This window comes from Aspergillus ruber (assembly GCF_000600275.1).
Source record: "Aspergillus ruber CBS 135680 unplaced genomic scaffold scaffold00013, whole genome shotgun sequence".
NCBI classification, from domain to species: Eukaryota; Fungi; Ascomycota; class Eurotiomycetes; order Eurotiales; family Aspergillaceae; genus Aspergillus; species Aspergillus ruber.
Genome location: NW_024467309.1, coordinates 261740 through 279710, shown reverse-complemented (window position 1 = coordinate 279710; position 17971 = coordinate 261740). Strand labels below are relative to the sequence as shown.

Genomic DNA, 17971 nt, shown 5'->3' with positions numbered 1-17971 from the left:
GATGGTAACTTCTTATTGATGGGCTAATTAAATGGTTCTACTCGCCAATCTTGAGCACGATTCTCCCAGCGATGTCACCCTTCTCCATCTCGTCATACACCTGGGGCAAATCCTTAAACCCCCTAATCTTAATTTCAGGTACCACAACACCCCTACGGACCAAATCAACTGCCTCCAAGCATTCCTTCAATGACCCAACCAAGTTACCAGTGATGCGCAAGCCCTTGATCACAATGCTGCAGATAGGAGTTTCCAAGCACGGACGCCCCATGGGAATCCCGATACAGCTCAGCGTACCGCCGACACGCAGCATATCACACGCATGCGCATACGCTTTTGCACTCCCAGCTGTGACCACCGCCGCATGTGCACCCAGACCGGTGATCTCTAGAACGCGCTGTGCGGGGTCAGTGGATGTGAAGTCAATGAAATGTTTAGCACCGATTCTGAGAACGAAGTCACGTTTGTCTGCGGCATCGACTCCAATAACTAGCGCTCCCTGGGCTTTTGCGTATTGTACTGGTGTTTTATGTCAGTACAAGTGGGAATTGACTCCAGCTTAGTGAACTCACCAGTCAAATGACCAAGCCCCCCTCCAGCCCCCACGACGACCAACCAGTTTCCGGCCTTGACATTCGTGTTTAAAACAGCCTACGCCAGTTAACAATATCAACAGCATCAGGAAGAAGTGAATGATACCTTATAAGCCGTGACACCTGCACAAAGCACCGGTCCAATAACACTTGGATCAACATCATCCGGCAAGATTGTCAAATAATCCGCATCCAATGCAATATACTCCTGGAAGCACCCATCCTCATGATGCAAATGATTCGTGCCCTTCACGCAATACTGCTCTGTCCCCGCAAGGCAGAAATCACAACGCCGACAGATGCGACTTGAAAACCGGATCCCGACAAGCCCTCCAACTTTCAAGTCTGGTCCACAGCCGGGTCCTAGTGCCACGATACGTCCAACACCTTCATGTCCTCCAATATGAGGAAACTTGATTTTCGTGATAGGGTTGCCGTCGGAACCAGCAGCCGTGCCGTTTTTGGTATGCAGGTCTGGTGGAGTCTGTCAGCCGGTGGCTTCATGTTTCGAGAAGTATAGGGAGGAGACACATACCGCTTTGACAAACTCCTGTGTAAAGGACTTTAGCCAGAACTTCATTTTGGCCAGCTATGGGGACAGGGTGCTTCTCAAGAAACTCGACATTGCCGCCGAGGGTACGAACCAGGGCGACGGTTTGGATTACTGGGATTTGTTCCATGCCGAATGTTTGGATGATATTCGTCTTATTTGTAATACCCTCTGGAAAGGGGAGATTGAAGTGATTTATATACACACATGCCCTTTTCTAGCTTCAGCATCGTGTATATTTTTGCAGGTGATACTAGCAGACCATGAATTGGGAGATGTAGCTCCGGAATAATTCTCCTATTGGCTGGTCTCTGGTCAATATACAAATGAAAGCGAAGTTCCATTGGTTAGATTATATTAATCCGCCGAAAATTATGTACATCAAGCATACATGATGCATCTCAACTTTTGTCTAGCCTCTCACATTGCGTACTTTCCTGCTTTTGTTTCTCCGCATTTTGCATTGTATGATCATTTCTCCGAGCCAATTCTCCGACGTTGATCAATGGCGCCCAGAAGGGACAGGCCGCTTGGTTTCTAAAGTAGGTAGTTTAATTGATTGACATTCAATGTTCTCATACATAGTTCAAGTTTACGAATAAGCGACATTTGAAGTGGGTGTCCGAATGCTTTTGATCTGACTGGGGGGTCATGTGTAGGAGGACAAGCCAGTATTTCCTGCACCATAGAGCAGGAATTGCCAATGATCCATTCGTCCTGTTCATCCTGGAATAGCGTTACAGGGAATACCTCGGTGTTATCCAAGGCAGAGTTGATCGGAATTAACTAGTTAGCTAACGTAATCTATCACCGAGAGGCGCATATCACCGAGAGGCGCGGTCGGCGGCGGCGCATACTAATTACTTCGTACATCTACGTAGTATCCTCTCCATGTTATAAAGCATGCCGAATCTATTAAATCTATTGCTATCTAAGAGGGCATTTTAATCTATTATGGCCCTCTTGGTTGCAATTGCTGCACCGTGCAGGCCGCCGTGATCTTGATGATGGCTCTTCTTGCACCTCTCTTTCTCTCAATCTTTGCAGTCCCTCATCACCAGTTAAGCTCCCTCCATCTTGAATAAAGGCTCGTGTCATCTTCTTCTTCTCTTGCTGATGCTTATTTGAAGTGCGAAGCTGATGGAGTTCTTGTTTTAATAGAACAGCATCCTGCATTGCAACTTCTGTGCTCTTCATGAATTTTTCAAGCATCTGGTCCGCGACAACTGAAGATAGAGACTGATTTTGAAGGTCTTGAATCTGCTTTTTCTGCTGATTCAACTGATAAAGATTGGCCGGTGTCCTTCCTAAATAAAAGGATTGATTGCTGGATGAGGAAGAAGGTGGAGTTGGTGTCTTCAGCTTGATATGGAGTTTTGCAAGCACTTTCTCCGGTTTAAAAGGAATAAGACCAGCAGCCGCAAATCCACTTAGTATGTTGGCCTTTGAGAATGCATGAGCATGGATTTTGGTGTAGTTAGATAGGAAATCCATTTTATCAATGGCATGGATGCCATTTTGCGCTATCTCTCTGATTTTCTGGCCATAGTAGTGCTTGAGCGGCCCAAAGCAACTTATATCAAGTGGTTGAAGTAGATGAGATGAATGAGGAGGCATATATAATGGAATAATCTTCCTCTCAGTGCAGAAATGATCGAAACTTGCAGTTGCATGGCTGCTATGGCCATCAAGAATCAAAAGGCGATATCTGCCAGCAGTCTGAGAGGCAGTATGCTTCTCAAACATCTCCTGAAGCCATTCAAATCCCAAATTATCATTTGTCCAGCCATTATCACTCATGCTAATTCTGTATTCCTTTGGAATAGCTGAATACCACTGAGATTGATGCCTTTTCCCGGCCAGGATAATCTGCGGAGGTAGAGCAGATCCGGAGGCATTTATGGTGATTATTATAGTAGTCCACTCGCGATTTCCAGGCTGGATAGATTTGACATGGCTATCTCTAGTCTCTGAGCCACAGATGACCTTTGCAGTTGATGTTACTCCCATTTGAAAGCCAGATTCATCCATATTGTATATATCCTGCTCCAGAATGCCATATCTTTCGATGGTCTCTCGAACGCGATCAAACCAGCCGTTTATCAACTCAGGATCCTCGCCTTTGGCACGTTGGTAGTCATATCGGCGGGTATATTTAGATTTGAGCTCAGGACGGCGTTTAATATACCGGTTAACCCATAGCTCACCAATGGTCGCTTTCTCGGACGATTTTAGACGTGCGGATAGGAGTAATTGGGCAAGATGATGGACATTTGATATTTGGAGAGGTAGGCCACGCTCATACATATCTAGAATCCATCTAGATAGTGTATCTTCTTCAAGTTCTGATAATTTCCGGCCATTTGCAGTGGATTCATTGCGGGAGCGGACTCCATTCAGGCGTTTCATTAAGGTTCTTGATGGCACATCAAATGCTTGTGCACAGGCAGTCTTAGATTGAAACTGGCCTTGATTAAAAGCATCAATAGCTAATTTCATCCGCTCTTCTTTAGAAAGCTCATTCATGATGGATAATTTGGTGAAAAGTAGGTTTGAAAATATGGGTGTAATCTTCAGTGGAAACCGCCGCCGACCGCGCCTTTCGGTGATATGCGCCTCTCGGTGATAGATTACGTTACCAAGTATAGCTGAATAATCTGAATAGCGTCATAGCATTGAATTTACCCCACCTGCATCATCTCCAGCGATTCTCTGTGATTCTCTCCTCTCTGCCTCACTTTCTCTCCTCATCTTCTTTTACTGTCCATGTTTGCCAATCGCTCTCTGTCTCTATTAAGAAACTTTTCTCTTGGGATCCTCGTTCCACAAATATCTATTGTCCAAGGTCTGTCATTGTCAATCCCCGCTGTTGATCGGACGGAGAAAAAAAAAGAAAAGAAAAAGCGTTGACCAAAATTCTGCAGCCACAGGAACAGGAACCTATCGATCTCTCGCAACCATGGCTTCCGACCCGTCTACCTATAAGCTCAACCGTTCGTAACCTACATTTGTCTCATGATCGTCCTAATCGAACCAATCAATCAATGGAGCTGACGTGATGTTCCTGGTCTGCAGACACCATGCTCCGGGTCAAAGACCCGAAACGCTCGGGTAAGTCAGATCGGATCTACCTTGTGGGAAAGATCGAAAGTTAATGGATGGCAGTGGAGTTTTATAAATACCTCGGTCTCAGTCAGATTCAGCAGCTCGACTTCCCCGAGAACAAATTCTCCCTCTACTTCCTTGCCTACAACGGCCCCTCGTCGCTCCAGGGTGACCGTCACTGGACGGACCGCAACGGTGTCGTCGAGCTCACCCACAACCATGGCACGGAAAGCGACCCCAACTACAGTGTCGTCAACGGCAACACAGAGCCGCACCGCGGATTCGGTCACTTGGCCGTGTCCGTTGACAACATTGAGGTGGCCTGCAAAAGACTCGAGGATGCGGGGTACGCATTCCAGAAGAAGCTCACAGATGGTCGCATGAGGAACATTGCCTTCGTCAAGGACCCCGATGGCTACTGGGTGGAAATCATTCGTCGCCGTGATGAGGATTTCGCAACTGCCACCACTGATCCCAGCACCTATCGCCTGAACCACACTATGCTCCGGGTTAAGTCAGCTGAGAAAAGCTTGAAGTTCTACCAGGAGGTTATGGGTATGACTTTGGTGCGCACCAGCGAGAACAAGGATGCCGGTTTCAACCTCTATTTCTTGGCGTACCCCAAGTCCAACCCCCAGCTGCAGGAGGATGCAAGGAACCCTGTCGCTGAGTGGGAGGGTATCCTTGAGTTGACCTGGAACTACGGCACAGAGAAGCAGGAGGGTGATGTTTACCACAATGGCAACACGGAGCCTCAAGGATTTGGTCACATCTGTAAGTGTATTTTTGAATTGTGTAGACGGATTATCGCTGATTCTTCTTCTAGGTATTTCTGTTGATGACCTCAATGCCGCCTGTGATCGCTTCGAAGGCCAGAATGTCAACTGGAAGAAGCGCCTGACCGATGGTCGCATGAGGAACGTAGCGTTTATCCTCGACCCGGACAACTACTGGATTGAGGTGATTCAGAACGAGACGCTCAAGCGCACCAGCAACTGGTAGATAGTGTGCAGTGTAGAAAGGAATCATAGTAGCATATTATTATTGTACTACTATCTTCATACATTCTTGTACTTCTGATAATGGAAGCTGCCTTATTGGCCGCCCCCGCCCTTCCCCACAACACCCCGCGAACCAGAGAGACTCCCCGGAAATTCCTGTCATGTGGCCCCCCAAAAAAGAAAAGCCAGACCTCAATGGGCCTTTCCCTGTTCTTTCTCCAACGTTTTATTATCTTCTTCATCATCTCCTAATATATCTTGTCGCTTACTTGTCTCTCCTGGGTGCAGGAGATGTCTGTGATTATCCAATTGAATCCAGATGTCGGTTGACTTGATGATTTGTTTCGCTTTCTTCTCGCTCCCTCCCCGATAACCATCGCCAGTACCCCCGGCTTCTCCTCACTGGCCACACAACTACACCCGCACACACCCCGCCAAACCCCGTCTAGAGCCTTCTTCTTCCGTCCCGTTGCCGCCGATTCCATTCCGGTTCTGTCGCGATGCAGCCCGAGTCGGAGAAGAAGTCCAAGAAGACTCCCCGCAAGCATGTCACCACAGCTTGTGTTCCTTGCCGGGAGAGCAAGATTAGAGTATGTTGGGTCTGCGGATTTTCTTGCCTATTTTAATTGGGACTTTCCTTTTTTGGATTTTTTTTTTCTTCCATCCGGATCGAAGATTCTTGGTCCTGTTTTCTTTTTTCTTGATCTAACACAAGATAGTGCGACGGGGCTTCCCCGCATTGTAATAATTGCCAAAGAAAAGGGAAGGATTGCAAATACCAACATGGCGACGACAAGCGCAAGTAAGTTTTGACTTCCTGCAGACACGGATAATAAACAAAAAGGAAGGGTTGGTTTCGCAAACATGTTTCTAGAAGCTGACAGTTTATCCCATGATCCCAGAGTGTCTCTCCGGGCTGCGACGGAGCTGTTCTCCGCACGAATTGACCAATTAACCCAATTCATCGAGGACCATGGGCTAGAATCTCCTCATATGAAACCTGAGGATGAAGCGGGTATGGATCGGGTATTAGATACTCTTCAGATTCCTCGGAAGCATGTACAGAAAAAGAGCCCCAAGTCGAAGAACAAGCCGCCTGTCAAGCCCCAAGAGAATGTCGCTCAGTCTCCTGCGCAAAGCTCCCCTGCGAGTATTCCTGTCGGGACTTCTCCTCTTGGGGGGCAGCTGAATCAGATTCCTGAATCGAGCGTGCCCGTGACCTCGTCGACGCGTCAAAATATCTACTCGAACCCCCCCTTCCTTCCTACAGAGAAAAGCCCAGACGCCACCCATCCTTTCTCACTGAGCTCGGGGGCTTTGAACAACTACAGCTGGGGTTTCACACTTCCTACCGCAGAGAGCCTGGATACACTTTACGCCAACTTAGAGAGCGGGAGTGTCAATATTCCAGCGGAAACGACCAGCCTGAGTCCAGATAGTCTACATTTGAGTCAGGATATTGCTCAGCAGCCAGGTGTCTTGCTCGAACAAGCGCAGAACAACGGGCTTTATGAAAGTGACAGCGGCGATGAAGAAGATGAAGCAGAAAAGGATGTGATTGATCAGATCTCGCATCGCATTGGGACGCTGAAGATCGCTGGTGATGGCCATCTACGGTTCTACGGTGCGACTTCGAATCTTAATTTGGTGGATGTGTCTGCGACGCAACAGCGCCAGCGTCCGGATGCGCGGACGGTTCGTCACGATGGACAAGATATTCTGAACCATCTGCGCGTTGGGCAACCGGTTGACCAGGAGTTGGAAGACCATCTTGTCGAACTCTATTTCACTTGGCAAAACACTAGCACCTACGTGGTGGACAAGGAGATGTATATGATAGCCAGAACGAAGTGGAGGGATGAAGACGATGACACGCCATTCTATTCAGAAGTGCTTACCAACGCGATGTATGTCCGCTTTCTGGCCTACATGGTTTTGATATCTAACGTGGGTCTAGGTGTTCCATCGGAAGCGCATTCGAAGCACGCTATCATCCTACGTTTATTACCTTCCCCAAATCGCTATCCGAGTTTTTTGCGGATAGAGCCAAGGCTCTTTTGGAGATTGAGCTGGACTCCCCGTGCGTTGCTACAGTACAAGCTCTTGTAATTTTGAGCTGTCATGAGGGTTCTTCGAACCGTGACGCGCGAGGATGGCTTTACAGTGGTATGTGTGTGTCTGAGTAATAGCGGTAGCAGTACGGTGCTGATATATTGTACGGGTAGGGATGTCCATGAGACTTGCTTTCGACCTTGGGTTGCACCTCGACACGACATCGTATGTTGAGAAAGGTGATATAAGCGCCTTCGAAGCTGATGTGCGTCGAGTGGCCTTTTGGGGAAGTTATACTGCCGACCAGTAAGTTGATGCTATCATTTTGGCCAGTTCCGAGCGACTAACACGATTGAAGTTTCTGGGGCTTCTACCTGGGACGGCCTTTTCGTATGAATACCGGGGATATTAATGTCCCAAAGCCTGCCTCCGACATAGCGGTCGAGAAAGAAGGGACTTGGTATCCTTATGGTCTCCAGACAAAATCGGAAGTGCCCCCTACAGGATTAAAAAGTCCGAATGAATTGATCAGCAGGCAGTTTGCCGTTCTATGGGAGATCATATCTCCCGTGGGTCATATCCTGTATTGAACCTGACATCCTCCTACCTGTGTTTAAGGTAACTGACATGATTTAGCTATGGATGCTCCGATATCTCAAGGCACGATTTACAAAGGTTGTGTTATAGAGTAACCGAAGACTTGTTTGCTTGGAAAGCCAATCTACCCTCAGCGTTGCGAATTGATCTTAAAAATGATGCCGTTCCAATTTTACCCCATCTTTTGATGCTTCAGTATGCTACCATACGCTTGGAGATATGTGGAAGTCAATTGCTAACGCAAAATAGCATGCAATACCATCAAATAGTCATCTTCACCCACCGGCCCTGGGTCTCGAAACACTACATCCAGCCGCGCAGTCCCCGTCAAGGACCCGGCTACCACCACGCTAGACGAATGTGCATAGAATCTTCCATGGCTGTTGCCAGGCTACTCCAAATCTACGAGAAACATTATACATTCCGCCGCATGAACAACCAGGTCGTCGCGATCATCTTCAGCGCCGCTCTTATGCTTCTCTACGTCACTATCTCCCCTGGAAAGGCCAACAAAAATGAAAATGGGGCCGCCCGTGCGGAAATGGTTGCATATTTGAACCTTTGCTTCCGCGCTTTAGACGAGCTGGGCCAATCTTTTGAGAACGCAAAGCGCACACGAGACTTCCTGGTCAGTCTACAGCGGAGATGGCAAGCGCATATGCGCAGATCCGGTGCAAAGCGTCAAATGGGGAATCGCCAATCATCAGAACCACCAGCCCAGGGCCGTTCAGAAGCCGACCCGTCGAGAAAGAGATCCCGACTCTCTGTTTCAGGCCACTCCCTTCCCACTGCTACTGCTACCACCACCACCACCACCACCAACAACAACAACAGCAGCAACAATAAAAATAAAGCCTTCGCCATCCCTGCAACACCACCTTCTACCAAACCACCATCATCACAAGCACATCTCAGTGGGGACATAGACTGGATCCACAACTCAGATCTCCAACTCCTTTCCGAGGGATTGACGAATGATCAGTTCCCTCAAATACCGGGAAATCCGGCCTCGTATGCCGAGGCATCGACGATACCGAGTCTTGCTGATATAGAGCCGTGGTGGGAGTCTCCAGATGGGACTACGACTTTTGGGGAATCTTCGTTATAGATAGTAATAGACGTGGGAATATGTATTTGGTCGGCAGTCCTGTTTCTACCTTCTCATTCCCGTTTTGCTTGACAATTGAACGTTGGAAACGCTAGATTATTCCTTAGAAGTTAAGCAAGTAATTCAATAAGCTATTTGAGCTTGTATGTTCATTAGGTAACAGGAACCAAATAGATGTCTCTTAAATCTTAGTTTTTCAGCGAAACCTCGTACTAGACTATAGTGAACATCTGCTGGCTTCTTGACCGCTTAGCTCCTCGCTTGTCTCTTCCTTCTCTTTTTCAGGACGGCGCGGCCACTCCATAACACTACTCAACCACTCCCCAGCCGTCTTCTCAATACCATCGCTAATAGGCCACGCTTCACCCGAAGGAACTCTTGACAATTGAACCCCCTTCTCACGGACTTCCTTCCTAGCATTATTCCCCCAGAAACACGCCCTTTGCAGGGTTTTATGCATATACTTCGCTTGCTCAGAGAGAATAGTCTTGTTCCCGGATTTCCTGAACTCGGGCCGGCGAACAAATAAATGAACCCAGGGAAGCGTCATATCCAATCTCTTGAATTCAAGAAGATGCGGCTGGAACCAATTTACGCCGCTGACGCCGTAATCAAGGCCCTCTGGGGGCCAGCGGAGGAGCGCTTTACGGTACATTGGGATTTCGAGGTTGTATCTTCTTCCGTTCTGATCTGCTATGATATAGATGGATTCATCGTAATAGTCGTTGAAGTGCTCGTCGTCTAATTCTTCTTCCAGAGTTTCACCGCGGAGGACGTCTTCGTCTTCGACGAGGCCGAGGGACATAACGTCGAGTATGATTTTCTCTCGTAACACGGGGATCGGATGGTCGGGGCCGGTGAGATAAAGTGGGAACTTGGCGGGGATAGCCCTTCCAGGAGTGCGGACGAAAAGAATTGGAGAGGCGAAGGGGTCGAAATACCGCTCTGGCTTGACGAAGAGAGATTTGCGGGCTTCGAGGAGAGGGACTAGTTCTGGCGGTGCGACAGATTGAGATTTTGTTTTTCTCTTTGTGGATCCCCTTCCATCCTCGGATAATCTCAAGTTTGATATGTGTTCCTTTATCGCTTCGATCTGTGGATTTGTTTCTGCTGGTAGGTAGTCGGGAACCATGCACCACTCATCCAAACCCGTCCAGTCACAAATGGGCTCCACAGCCGCGACGGCATGTATAGACTGCGACTCTGTAAGCGCGAGCACCAGCGCCAAAGAGCCACCGATATGGCTACCCAGGACATCTAGTTGACTCGGCTGGAAAGTTTTCTGGATCCAGTCGAATGCTGTTAATGTATCGTGCACGGCATTCTCGTATTCATAGTGGATGAGGCGGGGCGATTCATTCCCTTCGGGTTTGGTGACGTCTGATTTTATGGTACTGCTACCGTCATTTTCGGGGGGTTCTGCGTCGGGAAGTTGGTCTTCAGGCGGTTCGATTGTGCCTAAGCGGTAGTGGATGGTCACAATGGTTGAGGAAGTCGATGTAGCGAGTTCATGTTGGGTGCGGAAGGAATCGGTGTCATTGTGGGAGGCTGGATTCGTCACGTCGGTACTTGTAGGTGTATTCTGTCGCTGGAATACTGGCCCTGAGGGAAGATAAACGGTCACATTCGGATAGGGTTGTTTCGGAGACTCGAGCGATTCGGTCACACTATAATTTTCAGAAATATAAGTTAGCCATTGAAAGTTACTGCCGTGATATTGTACAACGCTACCTCAATAACACATGCCCATTGCTCCCCACGGGAATGCCAAAGGTCCTATCGGAATATGAAGAAGAGAATCGTTTGCAGGAAGGCGAGAAAGAGACACTTCGGAAAGTTGAGAGGGCAAAAGGACAGAGTCTCGAGTGCCGTCTGATCAAGATGTGTGCTAGAAGGCGCATCGCGCCATTTTTGGAGTTAACTGGAGACGTGATGCAGGATGTTGATCGGCGTTAATTGATAAGGGCGGAGCGGGGAGCGGAGGATATTTCCGCCGTTAACATATGACTTGGCATTATCTATAATTCTGTCTTCTGGTTCCAACAGCTTGATAATATGGATGAAGATGATATTTAAATAAAGAACTGATCCAATCCACTTCTTTCATTTGTCGCAGATACTGCGGGGTCATCCATATCTAACGCCGCTTCAACGTCGTCTCCCGGCACAGGACGAACGACTTCCAAGCTCAACCTTGGATCCTAAGAATAGACTCGCAGACCTACAACGCAAACTGCATTCAAGGGGTCATTGATAGGCTCCTCTGGGTAGTGCATAGACAGCTCTCGAGACACTCGTTCCGCAGGTTCAAGTTCCTCGGGCATGTCGATGTCAGAATCGAATTCAAATCCATCCAGCAGTTCTAGCTCACTGTTGTCAAAGTCATCTGCTGTGCAATTGGTGTCGATGCTGAACTGTCTTAAGTTCCTCTTTCGTTTCAGCTTATTGTGACCATTTAACTGAACAGCGGGAATGGTGCCGTTGATTCCGAAAGTCGCCGGACTGTTGACCATGTCTCCACGTATTTGAAGAGAGTCCTCGAGCGATCCCTTTCTAGATACACCATTTCCCAGGGATTGGTCACTGGAGAGGCTGTCTTTCCTACCAACAAGTCCTTCTGTTGCTCTTTTTTTCCTCGCAGCCGTCTTCCGTTCTCGAATCCACTCCTTTTGTAGCCTTCTTTTTATTTCATCGCGTCGTTGCTCCCTCTCCAGCGCTTTGCGACGCCTTTCATAATTCTCGCGGGCTTTCTTCTCTCTTTGAGTCTCAATGATACGACTCTTAGCATGTGCTAGGTCATACGACAGTCCGATCTGGACCAATTTCTCACGACTCGTTGAAGCCAAACGGCTGACGGTCCGCTCTGTTGGCTCTACACCGGGATGTCGGTACGCTGTGATCTTCATGAGGACATGATAACAGCCTGGCTTGAGGGTAATCTCTGTGTTAGTAGATCGTTTCAATAAATGGCTGCTCTGACTGCGGACAATATAATCTTCCTCGCCATCCTTTTGCACCCTGAAATTGAGAGCGAAGTCGTACTCCCCTGCTAAGCCTTTGAAGTAACGTGAATCGAGCTGTATTATGTTAGTAGGCCGACTCTAAATAGAGATGATAAAAAGAGAATTACCTGTGAGAGGACAATAACCAAAGGGCTTTCCTCTGTTACAGTAATCATGAACTTGGTACTGTGATATTCTGCAGACCATGGAACATTGAGAGTGGTCCATTGCTGAGTGACTGTCCACTCAAGTCCAAAGAGGCGTGTTCGGTCGAAGTGCTGATATTTCTTGAGCAGATCGTCATAAGAAATCCAAAAGACCTGTTCCACACATCGTCAGTACTTCTCGACATTCAAGATATGCGGATGTTAGTACCCCATCGTTACCAAACTTATGCCCTAACTTCTCCATCCATTCCGGAGTCCACTGCTCAGAACCATCACTCCATGCTCCACTCCATTCTTTCTTGCCCCAGGGATTCCTTAGTTGCGTTAGCACCAGTTCAATTGCTTGAAGGAGGATTTCGCATACCTCAATCGAAGCAAGCGATGACCATCAATCTCTCGGGCCTCCATGATAGAATACGAGTGGTTTTCGAATATACCCCTCCTGTCCCTAGGACGACCTTCGTACTTTGGACACAACCAATTGGACCACAGACCGGTACCGCAACCAAAAAGGAAGTCCTGATTAACTTTCATGAGTTCCTCGTTCCAGAAGCGATCTTTATCCAAAATACCGCTGGACAGTATATCTATGGTGACGCCACCGGTAAAGTCCTCAATGGCTTCCCTGGTACGTATTAGATCCGTGCTGAACTGATTGGGCTATGGTCGCTCTTACCCCACAAAGCCACCTTCAATGGCAGAATAGTCTCCATGTGTCTTTGCAAAAGCCTTCTCCAGTAATGGTAGCCATGTTTCGTTTTCATCCGCACACTGAGCAAAGTATAAGGTTCTCGATCCGGTCTGAAAGGCTTTCCGGTATTCCTCTTCGGTATCCTTACGGGTGATATCGTCCCAAACCTGTCGTTCGTCTAATGATTCATCATAATCTGCAGCTCGCAGGTAGAGTTTGTCATCTACAATGCACTGCTGCCATTCGCCATCTATTATGAGCGTGCAGATATTAGTTCTGGCTTCGGGTGTTAGGAGAAAATTACCTACCTCGGAAGAAAACGAATCCATAAACACCAACTTCCTCATTTCGCATGACGCAGATATTGTCGATAAGGCCTCGTTTATTTCCCAGTGTACACAGAGCTGCCATAAGCCAACAATCACCGTCTCGGCCCTGGCGTACATCTGAGGCAGTCGGCCCATTTACATAGAACTGTGGCTTGTCAAATATTTCCTACCAAGGTGTCAGCTTTCTCGCCATTCCGAAAAAAGGATAATGACCGCAAGTTCATTGGATCACCCACAGTAACCCTCTTGACGCCTTTCGGCAGCATCTCCAAATTACACACATCCAACCCATTCAGACAATCCCTCTGCCCTGATTTCAAATCAATTTCAATATCAAAATGCGGATCCGTATACTTCTGATTCAAGCGTTCGCACTCCCGTACAATCCGATTAACAGATTGTTCACATTCCTTTCTGGCCTGGTTGTAGGGCTTCGCCGCATTCTGACCTTGGATAGCACCTTTGGGTATCCGTGCGGCTTTGCTGCGTGCGTACGGGTTATCAGGAAGCACGGTGTAGACTTTCCCAGGAAACTTGGTGCTAAATTTGTCGCAGAATCGCCTCATAGTCTCTTGTGGGAGCTGTCTTCTGGTTTTTTGCGGTGTTCGGCTGCTGGAGCGTGAAGATGGTGGTGGAAAGGATAAGTCGCTCCTGTCGTCGTGGTCCATGGCTTATTGTCTTATTAGGCCAAGATGGAAATTCCGTAGAGGCCAAATCAGCTATACTACAACCGACTCAGATGCGGAATTGATGTAATCGAAGAGGTCAGCAATAAGCCGCACGAGATGCGGTTGTGCAGGATATTCTTATTCACAGGTGTGCCCAGGCACCCTGCCTTTCTATCCCCCGGTTATATAGCATCTAGCCTTGAGAATGTGCTCCATATGTAATCATGTCGCGATATCACTATTTATCGCATCGCCACCACCGGGGCGAATATATTGCCCTGGGATTCGTTGATGCATTACCCTAATAATGCAGCAGATGCGTCAGGAATAAGGCTGCAGATCAGCATTCAGAATCTACGGAGTACTCCGTGACATGGGTAGTTTAAAGGGTACAGCCTCAAATGCCGGTTCAAGGGACTATATCGAGGCAAACTAGGTACTGGACTTTTTTAAACATATTGATAAAGTGATTATATCCCATCTCCCCTCAATTCCTTAAGTTTAAATCGAAGCACGGGTTAATGTCGAGTAAGACACAGCCTTGCCAAGATGCTGACAGTGTCTATGGCAAAGCCGGCGCGAAAGCCGAATACGATGTATTTTGTAAGACGCATTGAGCCCAGGCGTGAGCACTTTCTTGTATTTTGATGTTTCTGTGTACTTTACTCGTGTTTTACGGAGTAATCCACCAGGATTCGTATTCTGCTGCAGTACAATAAATCCCCAACCTTTACCCTTTGGTTAACTTAGAAACTTGGAGTGGATACGAGCGCTTCCTTCAGCTGCCCAGGCCCAAGAGCAGACCGGCGAGGAATCTTCAGCTGGAACACGTTCTCACAGTGGAGAAGCTTACAGCGTATTCCTATGCTCAAGACTGTAGTGTAGTGTATAAAATAATTCAAGTATATGGTTGGTCTACTCAATGTTGAGGAGTCTTTGTTTGGCACTAACACTAAAATATCTGTATCTCAGTTTATATGTGCCATGTCGATTATATATAGAATGAAGGTTCAATAACCTCCCGGCTTCCGTATTCTATACCAATTATTTCTAAAGTGATGAGCTTGTCAATTCCCAGGGTGTCAACAGAACGCTCAATTCGACATCAGAGCACAGAATTTGTCATGCAGTTGCTCAGGACTAGGAGATCTATTGCACGCTTATAAAGAAATTGATATGTGCAGCATTTGAGGGTGTCGCTTTCATGCTGAAAATGTCATGTTTGTAAAGCACTAGAATACATGTTAGTCAGGCTTGCCGCGATGAAGGTCTGGAAGTAAATCGTCAATCGTCCGCACCAAAGAAAGCCCTTTGGGATAGCATTTTGATGCGTTTCTTGCTAGGCACTTAGACATATGTCCCGGACTCGCGTCTACCCGTAGTGGGTTTAAAGATTTCAACAGTGATATCATCTGTGACAAGGTACTAATTCAAACACTTTTGTAGTATAATAGCTTCATGTAAATAGTCTAGTGATGGAAAGGTCGAGAGTTGACATCGTTAGTGGACAAGGAATGGGTAATGTAGCAGGGCAGCAGGATTGCATAGGAAACTAATTGACCGAAGGGCAAGCTCTAACCTTAAGAGACAATTAGACTATAGACAGTGAATAGGAAAAGAAGTGAAGGAAAGTTATTTGTCCCGAGAAAGAAGATTACGTGCTTGAAGAGGGCTACGAGTTTCACGGAATTGCCTTGCAACCCCACCAACAGCTGCTCGCTATGCAGTCCATCCAGCTTAACCCTTAACTGCTTCAAAAAATGGGGATACTTACGAGACCATTTATTCGAGTTAGCAAGAGAACTACACGATATATGAGCTCATGGAGTAGCAACCATGAGTTGTTCGAGTACACTTCCGGGCGATTCTTGTCAGTTGTAGCCATGGCCCAACACATTACTGAGTACTATCTACTCACTTTTCTCAATTCAGATTCAACAAGCAGCGTCGACTTGCTGAGCGTCGCGTCCGGTTCAATGTTGATGCGCTTTTGAACGCTGTATGTCAGTCAACGAATCGCCCTGTCGGTGACATCTCTTCACTCTCAAAACTCGCATAAAGTGGCCATAGCTGTATCATTCAGACCACGTTCAAAGATGGCTATTATGTGCTTGTTAAGGTACCCTACAAGATAGCGATTCCAAGGAAATTCACTGTCACAAGTGAGGTGGCTACTTTGGATTTACTCCGCTGCGCTGGCGTACCAGTTCCCAAGGTTCAGGCCTACTGGGCTAACAATAAAAACTCCGTTGGTGCTGAATACATCCTTTTTGAGAAACTGAAAGGACAGCCTTGAGAGATGATATGCTAGAGACTTCAAAGAGTGATGTTCAGCAGACTGCGTTTATGGAATATCAGCCTTTTGACAATCATGATGAAGGTCCTTTGGATACTGAGGATTGACAGATAATTTGAGCATTTATTCTCGAGTTTCATTTGTTTCACAGCTCAGCATCCAACCAACATCAAACGACCTTTTCGGCCGTGTCGATATCCTGGAAATGACAATCAATCAAGAAAAGAAACGAAAGGTAAATTAGCTAGACAGCTAAAATCATCCACTAAATATATTGCAGTCATAAAAATATGGGTATGCATGCACACGTTAAGTCAAAACAACACTTCCTTGTAATCGTATCCAGTAGCCTATACCTCCTTCCTGCCAGATCGCTCCACAGATAACGCCATGAACAAAAGAATCAACAAAGAAAAAAGAAGGAGAAAGAGCGCATCCAAGCGCAGAGACATAAAAAACGAACAATAAAGGAATACGGGATGGCCAATAAAGGACTGTACCATTGTCATTGGTAGTGAACATCCCTTTCTATGTCGAGGTCCCTGGCCGGCTTTCCACGTATGATAGTCACACCAAGGTGGAGATAAACTCGTCAGACCACTAGTGATATCCTTTTGTCCGGTTGCGACCAGAATAGTAAGAGCTGCCGTGTTGGAAGTATGGGTGCAAGCAGGCCTGTTTCGCAGAAAGCCGGCGTACTGGATCATACTCGAGTAGGCCTTCTATGAGATCGAGGCCGGCGTCTTCCAGTCCAGGAACGACATTAGCCATGTCTTGACGCTTCCACTTGGGGAACGTAGGTTTGTAGTCGGGGAAAGATGAGATGCCAGGCCAAATGTTCTCATCTGGAGTACCGAGAAGCCTGTAGAGAAATGACTTGTGTTAGCCCAATATCCTTTGTTGTATGGCTTGATCAAGGAGCTTAAAAAAGCGCACCGGAAAATCTTGAAAATCTCATCAATCTCGGAATCACCGGGGAAGAGCGGCCTACGTGTGCACATCTCTGCGAAGATTGCACCAGCAGACCACATGTCGACACCAGTGGAATATTGCCGACCACCCAATAGAATTTCAGGAGCACGGTACCACAATGTCACGACCTGGTTAGGAGTGTTAGTTATATCGCTGGCGTGGTTGTGGCATCAAACAGTAAAGCTTACTTCGTGAGTGTAAGTTCTTAGCGGGACACCAAACGCTCTCGCCAATCCAAAATCGGCCAATTTCAGGTTACCATCACGGTCGATAAGCAGGTTCTGCGGTTTGAGATCCCGATGCAGGATACGGTGGCTGTGGCAGTATCGGATTCCTTCCACCAGCTGGGCCATAAACTTCTTGACCATGGCATCTCCCAAGCCCATGTCTTTCCTCATCGTAGTACCGTCTGGAAGGGCCTTTCCGCGTCCACCTTCGCTCACTGGAAGAGCCTCCATGTATTTCTTAAGGTCGAGATCCAGGAATTCGAAAACGAGGTAAAGCTTGTGACCATCGGCGTGCACAATGTTGAGGAGGCTGACGATGTTGGGGTCGTGCATCTCCTTGAGCAAAGAAATCTCACGAATAGCTGTGCTAGGGACACCTTCATCTTCCGCTTCCAGGCGAATCTTCTTCAGGGCAACAATACGGCCGGGGTGGGTGAGTTCGCGGGCTTTGTAGACAACACCGTAAGTCCCTGAAAAAAGAGGAGAGAATATCAGTTTCCTAAGGTTTGATTTGATCTCGATGGGACAAATTTAAGGCTATTTCGAAGTGATATTCAGATTCAACGTACCCTCTCCGATCTTCTCAATCCGGTGGTAGTTCTCCATGTTGGCG

At 47.4% G+C, this 17971-nt stretch overlaps 7 protein-coding genes across 7 annotated transcripts; 3 read left to right on the top strand and 4 right to left on the bottom strand.

Annotated features, from left to right (window-relative positions):
* Window positions 1-37: 37 nt before the first annotated feature.
* Window positions 38-1273, bottom strand: EURHEDRAFT_402766 (zinc-dependent alcohol dehydrogenase; the record flags this gene model as incomplete). Its single annotated transcript, XM_040780163.1, has 4 exons — window positions 38-519; window positions 573-651; window positions 700-1067; window positions 1129-1273. The coding sequence occupies 4 exons, from the start codon at window positions 1271-1273 to the stop codon at window positions 38-40; spliced, it is 1074 nt and encodes a 357-aa protein (XP_040638805.1).
* A 2577-nt stretch (window positions 1274-3850) lies between these two features.
* Window positions 3851-5360, top strand: EURHEDRAFT_412425 (lactoylglutathione lyase GLO1). Its single transcript, XM_040781901.1, has 5 exons — window positions 3851-3988; window positions 4068-4136; window positions 4219-4254; window positions 4309-5022; window positions 5075-5360. The coding sequence occupies exons 2-5, from the start codon at window positions 4103-4105 to the stop codon at window positions 5248-5250; spliced, it is 960 nt and encodes a 319-aa protein (XP_040638804.1). The 5' UTR covers window positions 3851-3988; window positions 4068-4102; the 3' UTR covers window positions 5251-5360.
* On the top strand, window positions 5331-5667 carry EURHEDRAFT_64150 (uncharacterized protein). The gene has a single exon (XM_040787612.1). The coding sequence runs from the start codon at window positions 5411-5413 to the stop codon at window positions 5582-5584; it is 174 nt and encodes a 57-aa protein (XP_040638803.1). The 5' UTR covers window positions 5331-5410; the 3' UTR covers window positions 5585-5667.
* Window positions 5492-9006, top strand: EURHEDRAFT_530927 (transcription factor domain-containing protein; the record flags this gene model as incomplete). Its single annotated transcript, XM_040787170.1, has 8 exons — window positions 5492-5839; window positions 5969-6051; window positions 6152-7156; window positions 7207-7415; window positions 7475-7607; window positions 7660-7884; window positions 7938-8093; window positions 8148-9006. The coding sequence occupies exons 1-8, from the start codon at window positions 5750-5752 to the stop codon at window positions 9004-9006; spliced, it is 2760 nt and encodes a 919-aa protein (XP_040638802.1). The 5' UTR covers window positions 5492-5749.
* A 217-nt stretch (window positions 9007-9223) lies between these two features.
* On the bottom strand, window positions 9224-10907 carry EURHEDRAFT_377657 (uncharacterized protein; the record flags this gene model as incomplete). The annotated part of the gene is made up of 2 exons (XM_040778991.1): window positions 9224-10673; window positions 10738-10907. The coding sequence occupies 2 exons, from the start codon at window positions 10905-10907 to the stop codon at window positions 9224-9226; spliced, it is 1620 nt and encodes a 539-aa protein (XP_040638801.1).
* Window positions 10908-10979: 72 nt separating this feature from the next.
* On the bottom strand, window positions 10980-14002 carry EURHEDRAFT_412423 (calpain-like protein). Its single transcript, XM_040781900.1, has 7 exons — window positions 13432-14002; window positions 13175-13361; window positions 12852-13116; window positions 12540-12800; window positions 12384-12489; window positions 12137-12328; window positions 10980-12083 (listed from the first exon to the last, which is right to left on the bottom strand). The coding sequence occupies exons 1-7, from the start codon at window positions 13861-13863 to the stop codon at window positions 11208-11210; spliced, it is 2319 nt and encodes a 772-aa protein (XP_040638800.1). The 5' UTR covers window positions 13864-14002; the 3' UTR covers window positions 10980-11207.
* Window positions 14003-16759: 2757 nt separating this feature from the next.
* nimX (cyclin-dependent serine/threonine-protein kinase CDC28) lies at window positions 16760-17964 on the bottom strand (the record flags this gene model as incomplete). The annotated part of the gene is made up of 4 exons (XM_040778990.1): window positions 16760-17021; window positions 17096-17259; window positions 17320-17828; window positions 17928-17964. The coding sequence occupies 4 exons, from the start codon at window positions 17962-17964 to the stop codon at window positions 16760-16762; spliced, it is 972 nt and encodes a 323-aa protein (XP_040638799.1).
* Between the last annotated feature and the right edge of the window lie 7 nt (window positions 17965-17971).

Bases quoted from the DNA above. Each gene is read 5' to 3' on its own strand.
- EURHEDRAFT_412425 (XM_040781901.1), top strand. From the start codon at position 4,103: ATGGCTTCCGACCCGTCTACCTATAAGCTCAACC. The intron at 4,255-4,308 runs GTAAGTCAGATC...AATGGATGGCAG, and splicing joins CAAAGACCCGAAACGCTCGG to TGGAGTTTTATAAATACCTC. The intron at 5,023-5,074 runs GTAAGTGTATTT...TTCTTCTTCTAG, and splicing joins TCAAGGATTTGGTCACATCT to GTATTTCTGTTGATGACCTC.
- EURHEDRAFT_64150 (XM_040787612.1), top strand. From the start codon at position 5,411: ATGTGGCCCCCCAAAAAAGAAAAGCCAGACCTCAATGGGCCTTTCCCT.
- EURHEDRAFT_412423 (XM_040781900.1), bottom strand. From the start codon at position 13,863: ATGGACCACGACGACAGGAGCGACTTATCCTTTCCACCACCATCTTCA. The intron at 13,117-13,174 runs GTAGGTAATTTT...CGCTCATAATAG, and splicing joins TGGATTCGTTTTCTTCCGAG to ATGGCGAATGGCAGCAGTGC. The intron at 12,490-12,539 runs GTATGCGAAATC...AACGCAACTAAG, and splicing joins CATCGCTTGCTTCGATTGAG to GAATCCCTGGGGCAAGAAAG.